Source organism: Panthera leo, chromosome B3 (assembly GCF_018350215.1).
Source record: "Panthera leo isolate Ple1 chromosome B3, P.leo_Ple1_pat1.1, whole genome shotgun sequence".
NCBI classification, from domain to species: domain Eukaryota; kingdom Metazoa; phylum Chordata; class Mammalia; order Carnivora; family Felidae; genus Panthera; species Panthera leo.
The window spans coordinates 67,920,881-67,940,896 of NC_056684.1; the positions used below are offsets into that span (position 1 = coordinate 67,920,881).

Consider the following 20,016-nt stretch of genomic DNA (forward strand, 5'->3'; position numbering starts at 1 on the left):
GGCGCCGCGCACGGCCGCCGGCATTTAAACGGGAGACGGCGCGATGCCCCGCACTCGGTGCGCCTTCCGCGGACCGGGCGACTAAGTGTGCAGCGAGAGTCCTACTCTCTGTCCGGCTGACCCCGCGCCAAGCCGGGGCGGCTCGGGCCGCGGCCGCACACCGCGCCCCGCGTCGAGAGCGCAGGCCCGAAAGACCCGCCGCACTGACAGGTGAGTGCGAAGGTGCCCGTCAGGGTGTGAGTGTGAGTTTGTGTATGTGAGATGTGTGTGTGTATGGGGGGAGGCGTGCAGAGGGGTCCCCTGCAAGAGACTCCCACGTCCAGCTCGGTGCAGACGCGCGGTAGCCCTCCGTGCGCGCAGACCGAGGCCCCGGTACCTAGGGTGAATAATGCCGAAAAACTGGGGTCCTTCCTGCCAAAGTCGTGGCTGCCGTGACCTCACCTTGCAAGGTCCTCAGGGTGAGGCTGGGAAGGAGGACGACAACAGCGAGAGCTACGGCCCCGCATCCCATTTCCACCTCCCCGAGCCCCGCTAACGCGCTCCTGGTGCGCCTGCCAGCCGTGCCCGCACCTCGAAGGCGCGGAGTCCGGGTGGGCGCATCGCGGGAGCGGAGGGGTAGTGGGCGGGAGTGGTGGGGAGCGATGGGGACCTGCTGCTTGGCCACAGACGAAGGGGCGAGCCGCACTAAGAGGGTGCCCTGTGTCTGAGGCGGGCGCTGGGGCTCGGGACGTTTGGGGGCTCCCGTCCGAGTGCCGGGAGTGAGCCTGCGGTGGGCTGGAGGATCCGAAGAATCCAGCCGTGCGTCCATGGGCGCATCCTCAAGGTGAGATGGAGACTCAGGCAAGGGTAGAGTTCCGCCAAGTTCCGCCGCGGCGGAAACCCGAGCGTTGGGTAACGGGTCAGCTTCAGTGCCGTGCGCGATCCGGGACGCGGAGTACAGAGAGCCCGCGGTGCTCACACCGCACACACCACACACATCCACTTGCTGGCCACGCACGCGTGGGCGCTCGGTGCCCTCTTCTAGGCTTCTCCGCGCCTTGCGCGCCCCTTGGCTGAACCGCGAATGTCCAGGAGCCGGGCAGAGCTAACCCGCAGGGTCCCGTTCCCCTTAATTTGTGTTCTAGAGTGCCCCGCCTCGCCCCGCTGCGTCTCGTTAGCCACGGACGATGCGGGACTGGCGGCTCAGATGTCCAGGTGCTCCCCGTTCCCTGTCGCCGTCTTGCTGACTCCCTTGCAAGACCCGGGGCGGAGGGGCAGAGGTACTGTCACCTCGCCGGCCAGTGCTGTTTGTAGACTTAAGGTTTGGAGAACGGGAAGCGCCACCGCTCTGGCTTGGCATTGTCTTCGGGTCCCGGCTGCACCTTGGGAGCGCCCCAGCCTGGTGTTTCCCCGCGGCGGGCCCTGGCCACGGTCCCTGGGCGAGGCAGGGGGCAGACAGGAGGTGACCAATTTTTTGCAGTGAAGCCTTTCCCGCGCTCCCAGAGCTGGTCTGAATGGGTCCCAGGGTAGAATCCGGCTGTCGCCTTCTCCTCCTCTGTCGACTTTGAATCCCAGCTCTTTTAGACGTTAGGGGTTAAAATCTCTCTTTAAAGGCTACAAGGGCAGAGAGACGACCACTGGCAGGTAATTGGATCTCCTGCTGGAAAAAGCAGATCCGAGCGGTGCGCGCGTCTGTTTATGTTCCCCTTCGAGATGGTGCCAGGACACGAGTTGATTAAAACAATCTATTGTGTTAAGTGGGTCACGGGATTTAAGCTGTCCAGGGACCCCAGAGGAGTGGCTTCCTTCTGGCTGTACACACAAGTTAAATAAATAGCAGAGAAGAGGTTAAGATAACCCCAATCACAGGGTGAGGAGTCTTCTTTCACCCCTGGGCTTTCCAGCCCCACACCCCTTCCTTTTCTTCTCTAATTTTTTCTTTTTCTTTCTTTCTTTTTTTTTTTTTTTTTTTTTTTTTTTGGATGTGGGTGGGGGGCGCTGAGAGACTTGAAGAGATGAACATTTCAAAGCAACTAGGGAAAGATCTTAAGAAACTAGTCTCATCTCCTCCCTGGTACACCCATGTCTGCAACAGTAGGTGATTTGATGGCTATCACTGAATAAATTGCACCCTTCGATTGTTAGTATTAACGAATTATTGAAGCATTCTTTAGAACGTAGTTACGGGGTGTGTGTGTGTGTGTGTGTGTGTGTGTGTGTGTGTGTGTGTGTGTGTGTGTTTAACCCTCAGGTCATTGTAGGAATTAAAGTCTTTTGTAACCTTTGTAATTTCACAGGTTTCCTATTTTCTTAAAAGTCCATTTTGAACGAAAATGTTTTGGTAACCCACGATCCATAGGAAATCCTACTTGGCTAACACAGTCTTTATCTGAATGGTTACACAGAGAAGATAGGAACCTACTATGTCCCCACATCTTTGAATGAGCGCTGCCTGCTTGTCTTCTAAACTGAAGCCCTCCATCTTAATGTTTATGTATTACAAGTGGTAGAAGGCTAAGAAATTTTACGCCACAGAACCCTTTACCAAGAAATGCTTGTCAACAGCAAAGCTGTGCAGCATGTCCTAGAGTAGAAGGACAGATAGGAAAACCCAGCCCTTTTATGTAAAGAGAAGTGGGGGTGGGGTGGGTAGGGCAAGTCGCTATGGCATCCAACTGAAAGGACCGATCAGGCAAGTGTTACCAGACATGTCTTACATCTGCAAGGAATTTTCTTCAGTTTTAACATATGCTCTTAGAAATGCAAAGCACAACAGTAATTCCTGGGACAACAGAAGTTTTTTCCTTCGCATGTGAACATGCAGATACAAACTAGATAATCATTTGACTTACAATATTCTTCAAACTGACTTGTGTTAGAAACAAGTCCATCTGTCCCTTGTTAAATACTGTGCAGAGTGCCCATAGAACAGTGGTTAAAGACATGTTTGGGGGCTAGGTAGGACTGGTGCCAAACCCTGGCTCTCCAACTGAGTAGCTGTGTGACCCTGAACAGACTCCTAACTCTTCTGGATTCCCTAACTGATGAAACGAAGACAATATTATCCACCTCATGCTCTACTATGAGCATCTTCTATGTAGAAGAAATTCTAAAATACGGTCAGAATTTAGCACAAGGCCGTGTGTACTAAGGGTTCAAAATATAGATAGCTCTTATTAGTAATGATGATATCGGGGGAAGTTAGTAACATTATATGGCACCAGATATATTACAAGGTGGTTCTGAAATTAAATCCCAAATCCCACTCACACGGGAACGAGTGCACATCTTGCACCACAATCAAAAACCTATAAACCGGCTGTCTCTCAGTAATGCTCCTCAGTGAACATTGATTACTTTCTAACTTGTTTCATGTTGACCTCAAAAATTATATATAATCATTCACTTCAACAAAAATTCCTCCAATGAGCAGAGAGTTCCTGAGATACTTAACTACCTGGTGGTGTCCCTCATGTCCCCTGAAATGTGGGCCACAGTCTGACTTAGCTTGGCTGGTCTTCTGAATACAGAGGTTGTGGTTAGGGTCTTGCAACACATACAACATGAGCCTTTATGTTCTACTAATTCGCCAGCAAGTAGCTCCTATCTTCTTGGTTTCACTTGTCTGAAAAAAAAAAAAAAAAAATCAACCCAGTGCATGCTTACAAAATTCTCTACTTAACTTCTAAAAGCTGTCTTTTTAAAAATTAAAGGTCAAATTAAAAATAACCTTTGCCCTTCTCAAAGATTTAGTGCTGAGAAGAAGGAAGACATTATTCTAAAATCTGGCCTGCATTTGCTGTCACTTTCATTATTTTCTCCTACTGGGAGAATAATTTGATGTCATGCCTGTTGAATGTTTTTCTAAAACTGAATTCATCAGGAGGAATTGATCGGATGTCCAGGCATAGACATCTGGATTGCTGACTATTGTGAACTCAGTGTAATTCCCACTCAGGACTCCATTTAATGGATTATAAGCAGGTAGGTTAGTGAAAATGAGAAACACAGCAAGGAGAGTGCCGAAAAGTTGGCCTAAACTTTCCTAAAGACACAGACCATTGGAAACAGGTCACACAGAGCATTTTTATTTCTGATTCCCTAGAGTTAGATGATTGTGTTCTTAGAGCCTTGTGAAGATTGGAATAAATCACCGTGACCTACACAGGACAGAGGTGGTTGATATGGCTTATCCTGCGTGCAGATGTTTTCCCTTGATCTCTAAGGGAAACCTGAAGGAAAGCATCAGCTAGAGAAGACCTGCTCTGAGAGTATCATGTGCTCTGGGACAGATGGATTGGAGGGGAGGACAGTAGTAATGGAAAAAAAAAAAGGTAAGGGTGGGTGGGTCTTGCTGATGGAGAACAGTTGTAGGAGAAAGCTCATCATGAAAATACTAGTTGGAGAAGCAGAAATGCATTAAGGCGAAGTGGAGGCAGGGTTATAAAGAAGAATGCTGCCTGCAGTGAGAAAAAAGGGAGGTCTTTGTGGGTGTCGGGATGCACTGTGTACCACGAGATGCAGCTTTACTGTAATGATGTGAGTGGGTCATTTTGTGAATGCAAATTACCAAAAATGTTTGCAGCTCACAGTTGGGCATGAGTGGTAGATCCTAGGAAACTGAATCTTGATTAGCATTTGGATTGATTTTTGATAATGGGGCACTCTGCTAGGTATTGATGTGGAAAAGAATTGTCCTCAAGAAATTTACATCTTCTTGATTTCCTCCATGTCTGTGATATTTACAAAGTGCAAATTATTTGGTGGTAATATGATTGGGATTGCAAGACAAAGCAGTTCCTTTTCCTTCACTGCATAATCATGACCAGTCTGGGGTGTGTGTGTGGGGGACGTGGGGTGATTGGCCACAATGACTTGATAGAACCCTGGTCCTAGTACTATTAGAGTTCTCATCCTTCTAACTCTTACTCATGTGGAATATGCAGAGTCCTTCAGGGCACTGCTGTTCCTGAAGCTGAGGTCTGTGTTGATTGAAATTCCTGAAGTTGGATTTTACTTTTCTCCAAATAACTAGTTATCAGATTTAAAGAGTCTAAAGCCTCACAGTAAGTGCTAAAGATCTTTTAAAAAGTAGGATTTTAAAAAAAGAAAGAAAAGCCATTCTATAACATTTTCCACACGTAATAAATCTTATTTTAAGAAAAATTTACTTTTCTTAAAAAAAACCCCAAACCAAGAAAAACGGCCTGCCACTCTAGACCACTTTGGCTTATGGGGTTCACACGCTCCCAAAGGAACAGGAAGACTGTCCAAATTAAAACCGAAAGCCACAGTTGACTGATTTTGAATTTACCTCTTACTTCATTGTCAGTTTCTGCCATAGCGAGTACAGTGGCTTCAGTTAGAATATAAAACCCACAGCATTCTGCACGGGACCAGGTAAAAAGTAGTGGGTATCTGGAGTTTTCCTAGAAAAAGGAAGACAAATATTAAGGCTAGAGGGAGTTTGCTATACGGCAAGTCAGAAATAAAGAAGGTCGTATTTGGCTCAGCTGCTCACTGGCACATGTGAAGGCATTTTAAAATGAAAAGAACAGAGACTGTGTAAGTCAGTGTGGTCTATAACAAGCATTCATTTAACAAAAGAGCACCTACTCTGTGCCAGGCACTGAGAATAAGGTGATGAATAAGGCCTCATGACTCTTGGACTAAGTATTCATTTAATGACAGACGTGAAAATGCCAGGAAGGAAAAGTTGAGTATAAAAAGAGTGCTATGTTGGTCTGGAGAAAGAAAATTGCATTTTTTGGACAGATGTGTGTGTGTGTGTGGCAGGGGGCGGGGGGTAGCCTTATGACATGAACTGTCATATGCAGACAATGTACATTCCCAGGTTTGGATTGGCCTCTGTGATGTTGGGCTCTGAGGGTCTTGCCCTAGGAGGGCTGAATTGTCCTGGGGGCCATTTTTAGTAGGGATGAGGGGAGACTATGGGTGTAGGCCGAGGACTGTCTCATGTGCTCCTCTTTGAAATGGGCAGAGACTGAATTTTAGTTTAGATCCTGACCCCCAGTTGAATAAATAGCAGAAACTTGTAAAAGCTTCTGAAATTCATAATATATTTGCCATGGCTCAAGTTATCCTGGTCTCTGGAGAAAATCAACACTGTTTTATAACTGGACTTTTCTCATGAGTGATTTTTTTTAAAGACAAAACAAGGAAATTAATTTTTTGTTGTTGTTGAGGCAAAAAAAAAAAAAAAAAAAAAAAAGGCTCTGTTTAAAGAACAGGGATGTTGTAACATAAACTGACAAAAGCCAGGGAGTCAACAGTCAGAAGAACAGGAGCTAAATGTCACATTATCTGTTCCAAATTTGAACTTGCCCAAAAGTATTAGGTTAATGTTAGGAAAATGATGCCATTTAAGGATATTTTAAATTTCATGTTTAATTATGTTAATTTGACATTATCCTTGGGGATGCATGGTCTTGGGACTATTGCTTAGAGAATGTAGATTCCACACTGTCTTTGTCTTTGAAAGGTAATTGCTTTAGTTAATCATACAACTTGTATAGTTCCTTAGGGTAACTGTAAGGTTACTTGGGGAGTGTAAGGTTACTATTAAATTGCACTTAGCGTTATTATGTGTTAACACCAGTATACAGAATAGAGCAAGGAGATGGGTACTTCACAGCTATGCCCTTAGGTTCAGAATCATGGTGGGCGTAGGGGCAGGGGGAAGGGGAAGCCTCAAGATTCAGGTCTGATTTGGTATGATGACCTGAGAGAGAGGCTGTGAATTTGAAATTGTACTTTTTGAAAAGAAAATCCTTCCACATTTTAATAACCCTGTGTTCCAAAGCTACGAGTGCTATAGGCCTTACTACTCAAAGCTTGTTAGAAAGGCAGACTTACTGAATTAGAATCTGCATTTAACAGCACCCTGGATGAGTGTCTACACATTGAGGTTTCTGAGAGGCACCGTATCAGGAGAATCTTAATAGTCTGATGCTTGCACTGTCTTTAAAAATATGCTTCAGCTCCTCCCCTTCCTCCTCGTTCTACCTGCTCTCAATACTCTGCCTCTAGAACAGCCCTCCTTTCTCTGGTTTACATTCCTCATTCCATTTTTTCCTCTCCCCATCCTTGCTTTCCTGTCCTGTTTTTTGTTTTTTGTGGTTTTTTTTTTTTTTTTTTTGGTCTGTTTTCCCTCTGCCTCCCCAACTTACTTAATTTTTTTTGTCATTGTTCATTACCCTTTATGACCCATGTCTAAGGCCCATCCACAAAAAATTCACTATCATTCATTTATTCTACATGTGTATGGCATTTATTAATGTAAATATTTGCACAGACCTATTGCCTTGTGCCCATTTTCTATATTCTAAATTTTACACAAACACACACATAAATGACCTATTTCACCATTTAAAAGTAGAAAAGTGTATATAATGATATAGAGAATGATATAATAAATATCTGTGCCAGATTAAAAATGAGAATAAATGAGAGCTCAAGGGGTCTTATGAGTTATGTGACCTTTCTGATAAGGTAATTTGTTCTGTCTGCAATACTGCCATATCTTTGGTTGGTTCTCAAATTGCTTTTACTTGTATATCAAATTTGGTGTGAGCCACCCTGTCTGGGGAGATGAGGTGTTTGTACCTGTGCTTAAATTAAGTCATTTATGGAGAAGTAAAGTGATTTTTCTCAAGGTTAGACACCAAGTTGTTGCCCTAGCACTTTGACCTGAAACTCAGTCTTGACTTTTCATCCAGCGTTCTTCCTGTTAATTATTCTCTCTCTGTCAGGTGCTTTCCAGTCTCCTTCATGGGTCTCCTTGCAATGCCTGGTATCAGTGAACATCTCCTAAGTATCTAACCAATTGAACAAGGTGCAACTCAGGAAGCGCTCAGGCTAGGCCAAGAGAAGAGACTAGAAGCCTTTCCTGACAGAGGAAACCTGGGCAATGAGGTTGATTGGTCTTGCCATAAAACAAAATAGAAAATTGGTTTGCCCAAAGAGATGCAAAGTTCACTCGGTATCGTACAAGAACGAATACAATTAAGTGACCATAATACAAAGTCAGATGTGACTGGTGTCAGTAACCAGGAAGGAATTCCAGTGGCAGTACATGCCATGAAGAGGCAGGCCCTGACTGAGCTCAAACCTTGGCATATTCACTGGTGACCTGGGGCAAGCTACTTCATGGCTTGGTGGCCTGGTGGGTGATGAGAATAACAGTACCTGATTCACAGAGATACTGTGAAAAGGAAATGAAGTATTTTACATAAAGTGTTTAACAAGTGCCTGAAAGGGGCGCCTGGGTGGCTCAGTCGGTTCAGTGTCCGACTTTGGCTCGGGTCACCATCTCACAGTTCGTGGGTTCGAGCCCTGCGTCGGGCTCTGTGCCAACAGCTCAGAGCCTGGAGCCTGCTTCGGATTCTGTGTCTCCCTCTCTCTCTGCCCCTCCCCTGCTCTCTTCTCTCTCTCTCTCTCTCAAAAGCAAAACAAAACAAAACAAAAAACAAAAAACAAACAAAACCAGTGCCTGATAAAATGTTAGCTGCTAATAATTTTCTAACTGACTTGTCTGTTTGTTGTGTCTCCCCTCTCTGTGCCTCCCTCCTCTAGCATGAGCCGCACGGCCTACACTGTGGGAGCCCTGCTTCTCCTGTTGGGGACCCTGCTGCCCACCGCTGAAGGGAAAAAGAAGGGGTCCCAGGGTGCCATCCCCCCGCCAGACAAGGCCCAGCACAATGACTCAGAGCAGACTCAGTCTCCCCAGCAGCCCGGCTCCAGGAACCGGGGGCGCGGCCAAGGGCGAGGCACCGCCATGCCCGGCGAGGAGGTGCTGGAGTCCAGCCAGGAGGCCCTGCATGTGACTGAGCGCAAATACCTGAAGCGGGACTGGTGCAAAACCCAGCCGCTGAAGCAGACCATCCACGAGGAGGGCTGCAACAGCCGCACCATCATCAACCGCTTCTGCTATGGCCAGTGCAACTCCTTCTATATCCCCAGGCACATCCGGAAGGAGGAGGGCTCCTTTCAGTCCTGCTCTTTCTGCAAGCCCAAGAAATTCACCACCATGATGGTCACCCTCAACTGCCCCGAACTGCAGCCGCCCACCAAGAAGAAGAGGGTCACTCGAGTCAAGCAGTGTCGATGCATATCCATCGATCTGGATTAAGCTGGGCACACCCAGCCTGTCCTCGGGATGCAGCCCCAGGCGGGGCCAGAGCGAGACCTAAAACCACCTGATTCTTACTTGGCTTTAAACCTACAGGCAAGAAGAACCACCAGCTGCCTTCTGACAGGAGCCTGCTAGTGCGTAGTTAGTGTGCGTGAGTGTGCATGGGTGTCTGTGGGTGTTTGCAGACACCAGAGGAGGGCACTTCCTAGTGTGTAAGCCTTTCCGTTTCCATGGGGATGGCCCAGAAAGCCCACACCAGGGAAGGCACATGAAGAGGGGCAGGGCTGTGGTCTGGTTCTGCCTGTGTATTACATGTGCCCTCCCTCCCTGGGGGCCAGAATCTCCCTCCCGAATGAATGTTAACAGGAGAGGCTACTCTGACTGCAAGAGACCTGTTGTAGTGCTGCATTATACTCGGCAAAGGTGTTTCCACCTGTGCATGCTTCCCTGCCACAGCCCATCCCTTCTTAGGCTCTCAGTGACCGTTTCAATCTAATCCCCTATCTGCTAAGGGCTCTAAATGAGCTCACTTGACCATAGATGCAAATGTTTCTCATTTGGGGAAGACTCTTCGGACTCGGAGAGGCTGGTGTGTACATGGGCAAGAAGGACATAGGAGTGAGAGAAGGGAGGGATTGAGGGGGAGGACCAGTTGGGCACAGTAAAGTTCAGGGAGATGTGCAGGGTCTTGAAAGGCCACTCCCTGAACACAGTGCAACCCCAGGCTTCAGCAAGTCTTTCCCTGCTATTTAACTGAAACCAAGTGAACGGAGGAGAAATGGAATTGCCAAATCCTCATTGACTGTGGCCATCACCATGATCTGCTGAAATTGGCTGTAACCCAACACCAAACTTAAAACATAAATATTGACCACTCCTATTTTCAGAACCAAGTGAGTGAGCTGAACCAAGACAAATCTCCCCCTTCGCCCCTCTCAGGTGGACGGCAGATGGAGCTCAGACCAGCCCCCCCCCTCCCCCCGCCGCCATCCCCTGCCAGTGCAGGGATAGGAAGAAAACAAACGCCTCATAAGCAGAAGGTCCTAGTATCTTTCCTTTTGCTTGGTGGTAATCACCTCTTTCCCAGTCCATTATTTCTGTATAATGCTTCTGAGAGCCACAACCCTGTATTCTAAAGATTCTGCTTCTGCTAAGTGTACCTGGCAGTGAAGAACCAAGCTAAGAGGGGAGAGTTTAGGGCCTGCTCCATTTTAGCTAGAGGTAGATTTTGGGTCTTTATGTTTTAGCCATTGGTAGGAGATTGAGCTGGAGAGCAGAGGAAAAGAAGGAAATAAAGGAGACTGCCTCTGGCTAAGGAGTAATTTAATGCCGGGGAGGAGATAGAAGGGATGTGTCCTCCTCTTCTTCCTTTGCTTTCTCGGGGTCTAATGCGAAACCCCAATTAAGAAAGAGCATTTGGGTGGTGCGTTAGCCATGTCTCTACTGGTGGTGGGATTCGTCTAACATTGGAACCATTCAGAACATACTAGTAGACCCCTCCTCTGATTAAACCTGGGTAGGGATTATCTAATGGCCGAAGTACAGGGTGGGTAGACCTTAACTACGGTTTGGATTTGGCTAACCTGTTCTCTTCAAGCCTGAGGTTTTCTATGTAAACCCATCCCCACCCCCCAAACACTTGTTTTGCCTTGTACCATCTCATCCCCATTAGCCAAGTCATGTGTAATTTGGGAACCATTGACCAGCATTTTATTTGCCCAGCGAAGCTCCAGCATTGCACTAAAGAGGCTTCTTGTATTTTATTTTATTTTTTTGGTGCAGCACTCTCCCATCTGACAACTAAGCGGGAACCATACTTTGAGGCAGAAGTTAATCTTGAACGCTCAAAATATTGGGTCTGATTTTGAAACTTTTAAACTCACTACTGATGATTCCACACCAGGCAAATTTGTTCGAACACACGGGCTGTGCATTTCGTATACACTGTATGCCCCTGCCCTGAATCCTTCTATCTTCCACATCCTCCAACAATAAAGCACAGAATGGATTTAATTAAGCACACAAATACTAAGCCAGAATTTTGAGGGCGGGGGAGAGGAAAAGAAAGGGGAAGGAGCTGAACATGTAAAAACCACACGACAGAGGAAAAATGACATTCAGAATCGGCAGACACTGAATTTCTCTGGTTGTTTTAACTCTGCCACAAGCATCCAATTTTGTTAAAAAGAGATGACTTAAGTTGGCAGCAGCAATTTTCTTTTAGTAGCTTGTACCATGGTCTTGCATGTAAGTCGGATTTGGCTTAAGTAAAGAGAATTTCCTCAAAATTAACTTCACTGGGATAATCAGCAGCATAACTACCCTGAAAAAAAACAGTGCTGGCCAAAGAGGGAGATGTCTGCTTTTCTGACTGTGCCTATATTAAGACTAGCAAAGTATGGTATGTCTTCCAACATTTATTGAAAGTGCCATATCTGTTACATATTGTATTGGAGTCACCGATGAAGAAATATGTTTTTTTCATTACTATAGTAGAATATTTTTTTATGGCAAGATATTTGTGATCTCAATCTTTCCTATTCAAATAATGCCAAACACCAAATATGAATTTTATGATGTACGCTTTGTGCTTGGCATTAAAAGAGAGAAACACACGTCCTGCAAGTCTGTAAGTTGTTTTTTGTTTTTTTTTTTTTTGTTATTGTAATTCTTCAAAGTTACAAATGCAAGTGAAAAATCTGGAGGAAAAGATAATTTCCACTGTGTGGAATGTGAATACTTAAACAAAAAGTTATGGTTATTTAATGTAATTATTAATTCAAATCCTTTGGTCACTGTGATTTCAAGCATTTTTTTTCTCCTTTATTTGACTTTTCTCTGAGTTAAGCAAAGATGAAACTGACATGTTTGTCAGTTGTATGTTGTTAGAGGTTTTTTTATCAGGTCAGAGGGAAACAATAAAATCTTGACACATCTGAACATGTGCAACAGAGTCAGGACCTGAGCTTTTGTGTTTTTGTTTTTGTTTTTTAATTGAATGTTCCTTAAAGGTTAACATTTCTAAAGCAATATTAAGAAAGATTTTAAATGTTATTTTGGAAGACTTATGATGTGTGTATGCAAATAGCTGATAATAATGAATAGTTCAGACGTCCTTTTAAGGGAGAAGATCTAAAATGAAAAATGTATGTGCAGAACATGTATAAATGACCAGTCAGTGCTTAAGAGTGGAGGTAGTTCTATTGATCTGTCATTCTCAAGATATTTAATATCAACTGCATTATGTATAGTGTGTGCTTCAATCTTTTAAAAACAACAGAGGATTATATGGACTATGACTGAATTACTTTGCTATGTTTGAGGAGGAGAGGGGATTGGATGGTCTCATAAAAACTAATTTGGTTTAAAGCAAAGTTTTATGAATTTGAAACTAGATTTTGATTTCGATCCCAATTATGTTCTATATAACCTTTCCCAAAGAGCAACCAATAAATTGAAACTCTTCTGTGTGTGTGTGTGTGTGTGTGTGTGTCTGTGTGTGTCTGTGTGTGTGTGTGTGTGTTTAACTGGTAGTGTTTACAGGGTAGGGTGAACAGGGGCTCACTTGTCATAGGAAGAAAGGTAGAAAGGAGATCATTGGATCTCTTGTGATCCCAAAGGAAATTTAGTTCTTCCACCTAGACTTTTATAATTTCAGTAGGACACCTCAGGCCATGGCAGTTAGAGGTGGGGGGAAAGTTGGTATGCAATGGAAAATACCAGCCTCTTCCCCAGAGCTAGAAACAAGAGCTGGAAAGGGCTTTGTTTTCAGTAATGGAAGAGTTGCCATGCAGAAATGATAATGGTTTTATTTTGAGGTGTTCAAGGGAAAAATGGAAAAAAAGATTTGGGGCTCACTAGAAGGAAGATAATAATGAGAGTAATTCATCAATGCAATGAGCTGCCTTTAAGATGGTGAACTCCCTGTGCTTGGAAGTATGAAAACACATGCTAGATGTCACTTAGTAGGGATGTGAGGTAAAGTGAGTTCTTGTCCTGGGTATGCAATTGAAGTAGATTTCTGAGGTCCCTTCCTACTTGGACATACAGTACAGGATTTCTACTAGGTATTGGTGCCCTGACAATGGTGATGAAAACCCCGGAAACTACGTATGGAGTGCTTAGGCCAGACACTGTGCTAAGAATTCTTTTTGAATTGTTCCCCACAATCTTCATATATTGTACGTATACCATTACATACACTGCTAGGAGGCAGTGAACTCGTAGGGTTTCACTGCAACACGTGTGCCCTTAAACACTGTGCAAAATTGTGATATGCTCAACTTATATCAGTTTATTCTTTTAAGGATGGAACACAGCACTCTGCAAATAGATCCAACTCTTAATTATTCACATTTAATGACTATGATTACCCTGAGGTTGCAGTTGGCATCATCAGGACCCCTAGCTCCAAAGCACTTAAAGGCTCTTTGCCAGTTCTCTTTTTGTTATGGGCTCCTTGGACTTGGAGGGGAAAGATGGCAGCAATTACCAAGGAGACAGTGTCCTCAGAAAAGCCACACCCACCTCTAAGAGGCAACATCTGAACAGGGTAATGGACTGGATACAGAAATGCATTCTAGATTTAAAAAAAAGTACATGGTAGGATATCAGCAAAAATGTAGTGAGGAGCTCTGAAAATTCTCTCCTCCATAAAACCAATGAAAAACTGGGAAAAATAACCAGAATCAACTTTTTAGAACTTTGAAAATTAACTTCAGGCCTGCGGCAGTCTGGGGGACATTTATTTGAGAAAGAAGAATGAATCTCTGTAAGAGCAGTGAACACTATGATATTGTAATTTGCCCTGTTCTCATCCTTCCTCTCCAGTTTCATAGAAGACTTAAAAACCAAGAGTCTGCAATTATTGTGAAAACCAGCAGTCGAGCAGACACTGGAGGGGGTAGAATGGGATTGGAGTTCTTTCAAAGCTGAATCCCCAGAGAACTGTCATTATTTGACTTGTCTGTCAGGTCCTGGAGACCCCACTTGCAAGGCTATCTTTATTTGACCTGACTGGAAGCTGCCCAGTGTGAAAGGCTTTGTTGAAAACAATTAGAGGCAATTGATTATTTTTGTGGCTGCTTGAGGTAGAGGATAGCACTTGGGGCAAACAGAAGGCTGAACAAAAAGCTTAATGGAGGGAATGAGATTTCCTTCGGTCTTTGAAAAGCTTCAACACAGTACTGGGAGTCTAGAAGGCCAAATGCAGGTGTGGAGTTGTGTACAAGCCCAGGGCTTTCTACATGCTCAGGAAGAATGCGAAGAGACTGTAGACTCTTATCTCAGGATGATCATGAGGCTCTGCATAAGCAGGAAGTCAGTTGCCTACTGTCTGTCTGAATATTGATGCTGTGCCCCAACATTTATACAGAACCCATTGGCAAAGACTGATAGATTTATCGGTTCCAAGTGTTTAAGGAAATCACTGTTCAACCATTCACTGACCACGAAACTAACCAAGCAGAGACTCCAGTGGCAAGACACAACAAAAAATACAGACTTTACTGAATTAATTCATAAAAGTCACTAAACAAAGAAACATCAAACACTGACAACAGCAAATCCTGGGGAGCAGGAGAGAGACCGATTTGAAGAGTTACCCCATTATATTATTACTTAAAACTACTTGTATGTTCAGATGACAAGATCTTATATGTAGAAACCCAAAGGAATCCGCAAAAGAAATATTAGAGCTATCTTAGTCCATTCAGGCTACTGTAACAAAATATCACCGACTGGGTGGCTTATGAAAACACAGTTATTTTTCACAGTTTGTAGGCCAAAAGTCTGAGATCAGAGTGCCAGCATTGTCAGGTAAAGTCAATACTTCTGGGTCCCAAACATCTTTTCATAACTTTACATGGTGAAAGGGCTAGAGATCTCTCTGAAGCCTCTTTTGTAAGACACTGATCCTATTCGTGAGGATTTCACCCTCATGACTTAAGGACACCCCAAAGGTCCCACCTCCAAATATCATCACGTTAGGGGGTAGGACTTAAAAATATGAGTTTTGGGGTGGATACAACCATTCAGACCACAGCAAGAACTTAATAAATGAGTTTATCAAGATTGCTGGACACAGGATCAATATACAAAAAATTAATTGTATTCTATATACCAGTAATGAGAAAAACTGAAAATGAAATTAAGAAAATAATTCCTTTGCTATAGCATCAAAAAGAGGAAAATAGGAATAAATTTAACAAACGAATAAACTCAACTAACGAAGTGCAAGACTTGTACATTGAAAATTATAAGACATTGTTTAAAGCAATTAAAGAAAACCAAAATAAATGGAAAGACATCCTGTGTTCATGGATTAGAATTCTAATGCAAATTGAATACAATCCCTATCAAAATCCGAACTGGTTTCTTTGCAGAAATGGATGAGCTAATCCTAAAATTTATATGAAAACGCAAGGGACCCAAAATAGCCAAAACCATCTTGGAAAAGAAAACCAAAGTTGCAGGCCTGACACATCCTGATTTCAAAACCTACAGCAAAGAACTGTTGTCAGGCAAACATCCTTATAAACTACCATTAGATTAAGAAATAGATTTCTTTCCCAGCCTCTCCAGAGGCTCTCCTTATGTCCCACCTCAATTTTAACCCTTTCCCACATGACAATAATAATCACGCCTTCAACTTTTATAGTAAATTATTCTTTGCATATCTCTATAGTTTTATCACCAAAGTGTACATCCCTAACTCTATACTGGTTCCAGACAGTTCAAGTGGTAAAAGATTAAAGACCTGAGGTAAGGCAGGTCTAACCATCTTCCTATGATCTTGATGGTGATCAGCAAGTAGAGGATTACCAGTATCCATTTCCTCCTAGTGCACCAACAAATTCACTGGGAAGGCGGTTAAAATCATTGGATATTTCAAGGTATTTGAGGTAACTATTCTCATTTTCCCTGTTCCCCATTATAATAAAAACAAGGTTTTGATACTGAAACTCACAAAACAATCCTACTGTCTTCTATGTGTATGGCTGAAACCACTTTCTCTATCCTGTGTATTTCTCATTAAACAATGCATCAAGAGTCCATTAGAAATGAGCTTCACTTCCTTTCAGGACAATCCATTCCACAAGTGCCAATGCTGACACTTGGAAGGTAGAAGTTTATTATGACACCACAATGACAGCAGAGGTTAAATTTGGGATGATATCTATTATTTTTTACTTCTTGCATTTTTTCTCCTTAAAATTTTTTGTTTGGAGCTACCCTTCCCTCATTCCTTGTGGTGCCATTGAGGCTTATCATTGTGTGTTTTATTCCTATTCCCTCTGCAGGCATAGGGGTGACATAAGACCATACTGGAAAATCAGAATATTCATTTCATTTGGCCACCATGGTGGGTTTTAAAAATGGGCTTGAAAGTCAAACTGAGCCCATAAGAATCTTCCTTCAGATATGAATACAGAGGCTGGGAGAAAGGATTTTTTTTCCCCTCCTCTGGAATCATAAGCTGGTAGACCAAAATCTCCTGACAGTCATTGGCCTGACAGTCTTGGGTATATGGATGAAACTGTTTGAAGAGTTAAGCATCTGAACACAGTAAAGCAGAGTCAAAAGATGGACCAAGTATCTTAATGAAAGAATTTTTCTTACTGAATCGAGCTATGCTGGAAGTTAGGCCAACCTATGAATCAACTTGTATTTGTCAAAGATGGCTCTGTAACAAATTATGCCAAAACTCAGTGGCTTAAAAGAACATTTATTATCTCACGTATTTTCTGATAGGGATCTGGGAATGATGAAACTGGGTGGTTCTGGCTCTAAATGTCTCAGGAGTATGCAGGCAAGATGTCACAGGGGTTTCAGTCCTCTAAAGACTTGACAGGCTAGAGAACCTACTTCCAACACAGTTCACTCACCTGGCTGTTGGCTGGAGTCCTCAGCTCCTCACAAGGTGGACCTGTCTTCAAAACATGGTAACTTCCTCCAGAGTGAGCAATCCAAGAGAGAGCAAGGAAGAAGCCACGGTACCTTTTATGACTTAGCCTCCAAAGCCACAGACCTTTACTTTCACTTTTCCTATTGGTCAAAAGCAAGTCACTGAGTTTGTCCACATTCCAGAGGAAACTGCAACCCAGCTGCCTGAGAACCAGATGACACCCTCTCCATGCTCCACAGGAGTTATGAGTTCCTATGAATGGTTGCTGGCTAAGGTTGGTTGCTTAAGCCTGCAGATCCAGTGTGGTATATCTGCTCATTGGAACCTGGGCAAATTATAAAAATTAATTAACTTCATGAGTGTTTGAGAAGAGCAAGGGTTTAGCTTTCTGTGCTCTATAGTATAGGAGACAACCCAGAAGGATACTGGAACAGGTGCCAAGAGGGCAAGATGCCACATCAAATTAATTCATGAATACAGGGGTGAAAGGAAACGGTACTCAAAGGCTTATCATGAAGAGTATCAGTCTCTTATCCCAGCTCTTCTACTTGACTCCCTTCAGTCTCATTTCTCAGTCAACTGTTGAAAATGTCTATTTCTTCTGCCATTGCATCCATCTTTCCACTTACTTTTAATTTTACATATTGTCTGCCAACATTGTGTTATGATAAAGAAGACAGCTTGTTCCTTCTCCATTTCACTCACTCTACACCACTAATATAATTGCCCCACAAATTTAGCTTTCATCCATAATCAGAGTTTCCACTATTATGATCATCAATTACTATTTACTGCTGAATTTATGTTTCCTTTCTTGTTCAACTGATCCTGGAGTCAGCTGTTTGACATTTTTCCCCATTTATTTAGCTTTAAATATATATACATATATATGTATGTATATATGTGTATATATATATATATTCAAATATATATATGCACACACACAGCCTTATTTTTATATATGCCATTTTTAAAAAATATATCTATATATTGATTTTTAGGTGTTCAAATAGTCCCCTTCCATTTTGTTCACTGAAGACCTCCCTTTCAGGACTTTCTACTTACCTGCTTCAGTATGAACTGGTTGTTCTTCATTTGAAACCTCTCTGTTTGAGTCCTTATACATCTTAGAATGTCTCTAGGTTCTCCTCACTTATAGAGTAGATAAGCATAGAATTGTAAAGCACTCAGAATTTTTAAGGTATTCTTCCATTATGTTCTATGTTCTGATTGCTGTTAAGAAGTTCAATGGAATTCTAATTTTTCTCTCTGGAAACCGTTAGGACCTTCATCTCTTGTGTTCTTAAAACTCACAATGATGTTGGATTTCTTATTAAGTTTGATAGGCACTCAATGGACCCTTTAATCTATAGAATCATGCCCTTTAGTTCTGGGACCTCATCTTATATTATTTCTTTCAAAATTTTTTTTCTCCACAGTTTTATTCTAATCTCTCCTTTTAGAGATCTTATTAGTCAGATATTAGACCTCCTAGTCCATTCTTCTTAGTTTTTTATGTTTTCACTTCTATTTCCATAGCTTTAAAAAATTACTGAAGCATAATTGTCATACAATGTTATATTTGTCTGTTCAGGTTCACAACACATTGATATTTCCATAGATTCTCATTTTTTAATGATTTCTTGAATGCAATATCACAACGCTTCTGTAGAAGATTTGTAAGTGGTCTCCATGATGTGTTAAGTGATTCTCCCAAGGATACCACTTCCTGGTATTCTTTGCATGATACCCTTCTCTTTAGTGTGGCTGGGACCTGGAAAAATTTCTAATAAATGAAATGAATGTGACACAGGGGCTAGGATGCATGTGATCATCATGTGAATGTGATTGCATAAAAGTGTAGCTCCCATCTTGCTAGGGACCCTTTCTCCATTGCTAGCTCTGTAGAAGCAAGCTGCCAAGAATCTACAGCTGCAAGGACATGAATTTTGTGACAACTTGAAGGAGTTTAGAAGTGGATCTTTCCCCACTCTAGCTTCTGGTGAGAACCCAGTCCTGGCTGATACATGGATTATTGCCTTGTGAGACCGTGAACAGGGGACCCAGCTAAGCTGTGCTCAGACTCCTGATCCACAGAAAGTGTGAGATAATAAATATGTGTTGTTTTAAGCCACTAAGTTTATGGTAGTCTGTTTTACAGCATAGTAAAATAATATATCTTTTCATGAATTTTAAATTTGGTCAGTCATGTCTGTTGTTGTTTCTAAAGAGTCTCTGCTTGTTGTCCTTCCCTCTGTTTTAAAATAATATTCTGGGGTGCCTAGTTGGCTCAGTTGGTAGAGCATATGACTCTTGATTTTGGGGTCATGAGTTTGAGCCCCACATCTGGTGTAGAGCCTACTTAAAAAAATAAAATAATGTTGTTTTGTTTCATGGATGTAACTTTTTTTCTTGTCAGTTTTCCCACTTCCTATTCTCTTTACTGTCTCTAACTCTGGCTCTCTAGGTGTGTGTGTGTGTGTGTGTGTGTGTGTGTGTGTGTGTGTGTGTGTGTATTAATTTCTGGCTTTCCTAAGATATTGATGATTCTTAGTGGTATGTTACGTTTAAGAGCTCCAAATAAGCCAGTTGGGAAGATCTATGTGTGGGAAGGTTATTAAACTGGTATCCTTCTCTGCAACCTAATCTGGTGGTGAGGCAACCTTTTAATTGGGGAAGTTCCCAAATGTCAATATTTAATTATCTTTTTTCTGGGGCCATTATGTTTCCTGAGAGAAGAATCCACTATACATTTTTTTTTGGGGGGGGGAGCTACTAGTCTTTTATGAGGGTGAAAGAAAAAGGCTGGGTGAACTCTTTGTTCAGAATGAAGACTTTCATTTATTAGCTCTACCTCATTTCTTTTTTTTTAATGTTTATTTATTTTTGAGAGAGAGAGAGAGAGAGAGAGAGTGCATGTGAGCAGTGAGGGGGAGAAGAGAGGGAGAGAGAGAATCCAAAGCAGGCTTTGCACTGT

The 20,016-nt window shown here is 42.9% G+C and overlaps 1 protein-coding gene and 1 long non-coding RNA gene across 9 annotated transcripts in view; one reads left to right on the plus strand and one right to left on the minus strand.

Moving 5' to 3' along the window:
- Positions 1–18,182, minus strand: part of LOC122222224 — a 54,292-nt gene extending 36,110 nt beyond the window's left edge. For all 8 annotated transcript variants that reach the window (XR_006203658.1, XR_006203662.1, XR_006203659.1 and 5 more), the window contains exons 1-4: positions 18,105–18,182; positions 17,020–17,364; positions 5,294–5,408; positions 3,437–3,604 (exon numbers count right to left, since the gene is read on the minus strand). This is a non-coding gene — a long non-coding RNA (uncharacterized LOC122222224). The remainder of the gene's footprint in view (positions 1–3,436; positions 3,605–5,293; positions 5,409–17,019; positions 17,365–18,104) is intronic.
- Positions 74–12,073, plus strand: GREM1 (gremlin 1, DAN family BMP antagonist). Its single transcript, XM_042942495.1, has 2 exons — positions 74–210; positions 8,575–12,073. Exon 2 carries the CDS (start codon positions 8,576–8,578, stop codon positions 9,128–9,130), a length of 555 nt encoding a protein of 184 aa, XP_042798429.1. The 5' UTR covers positions 74–210; position 8,575; the 3' UTR covers positions 9,131–12,073.
- Positions 18,183–20,016: the final 1,834 nt, after the last annotated feature.

Coding starts and splice junctions, on each gene's coding strand:
- GREM1 (XM_042942495.1), top strand. CDS start 8,576: ATGAGCCGCACGGCCTACACTGTGGGAGCCCTGCTTCTCCTGTTGGGG.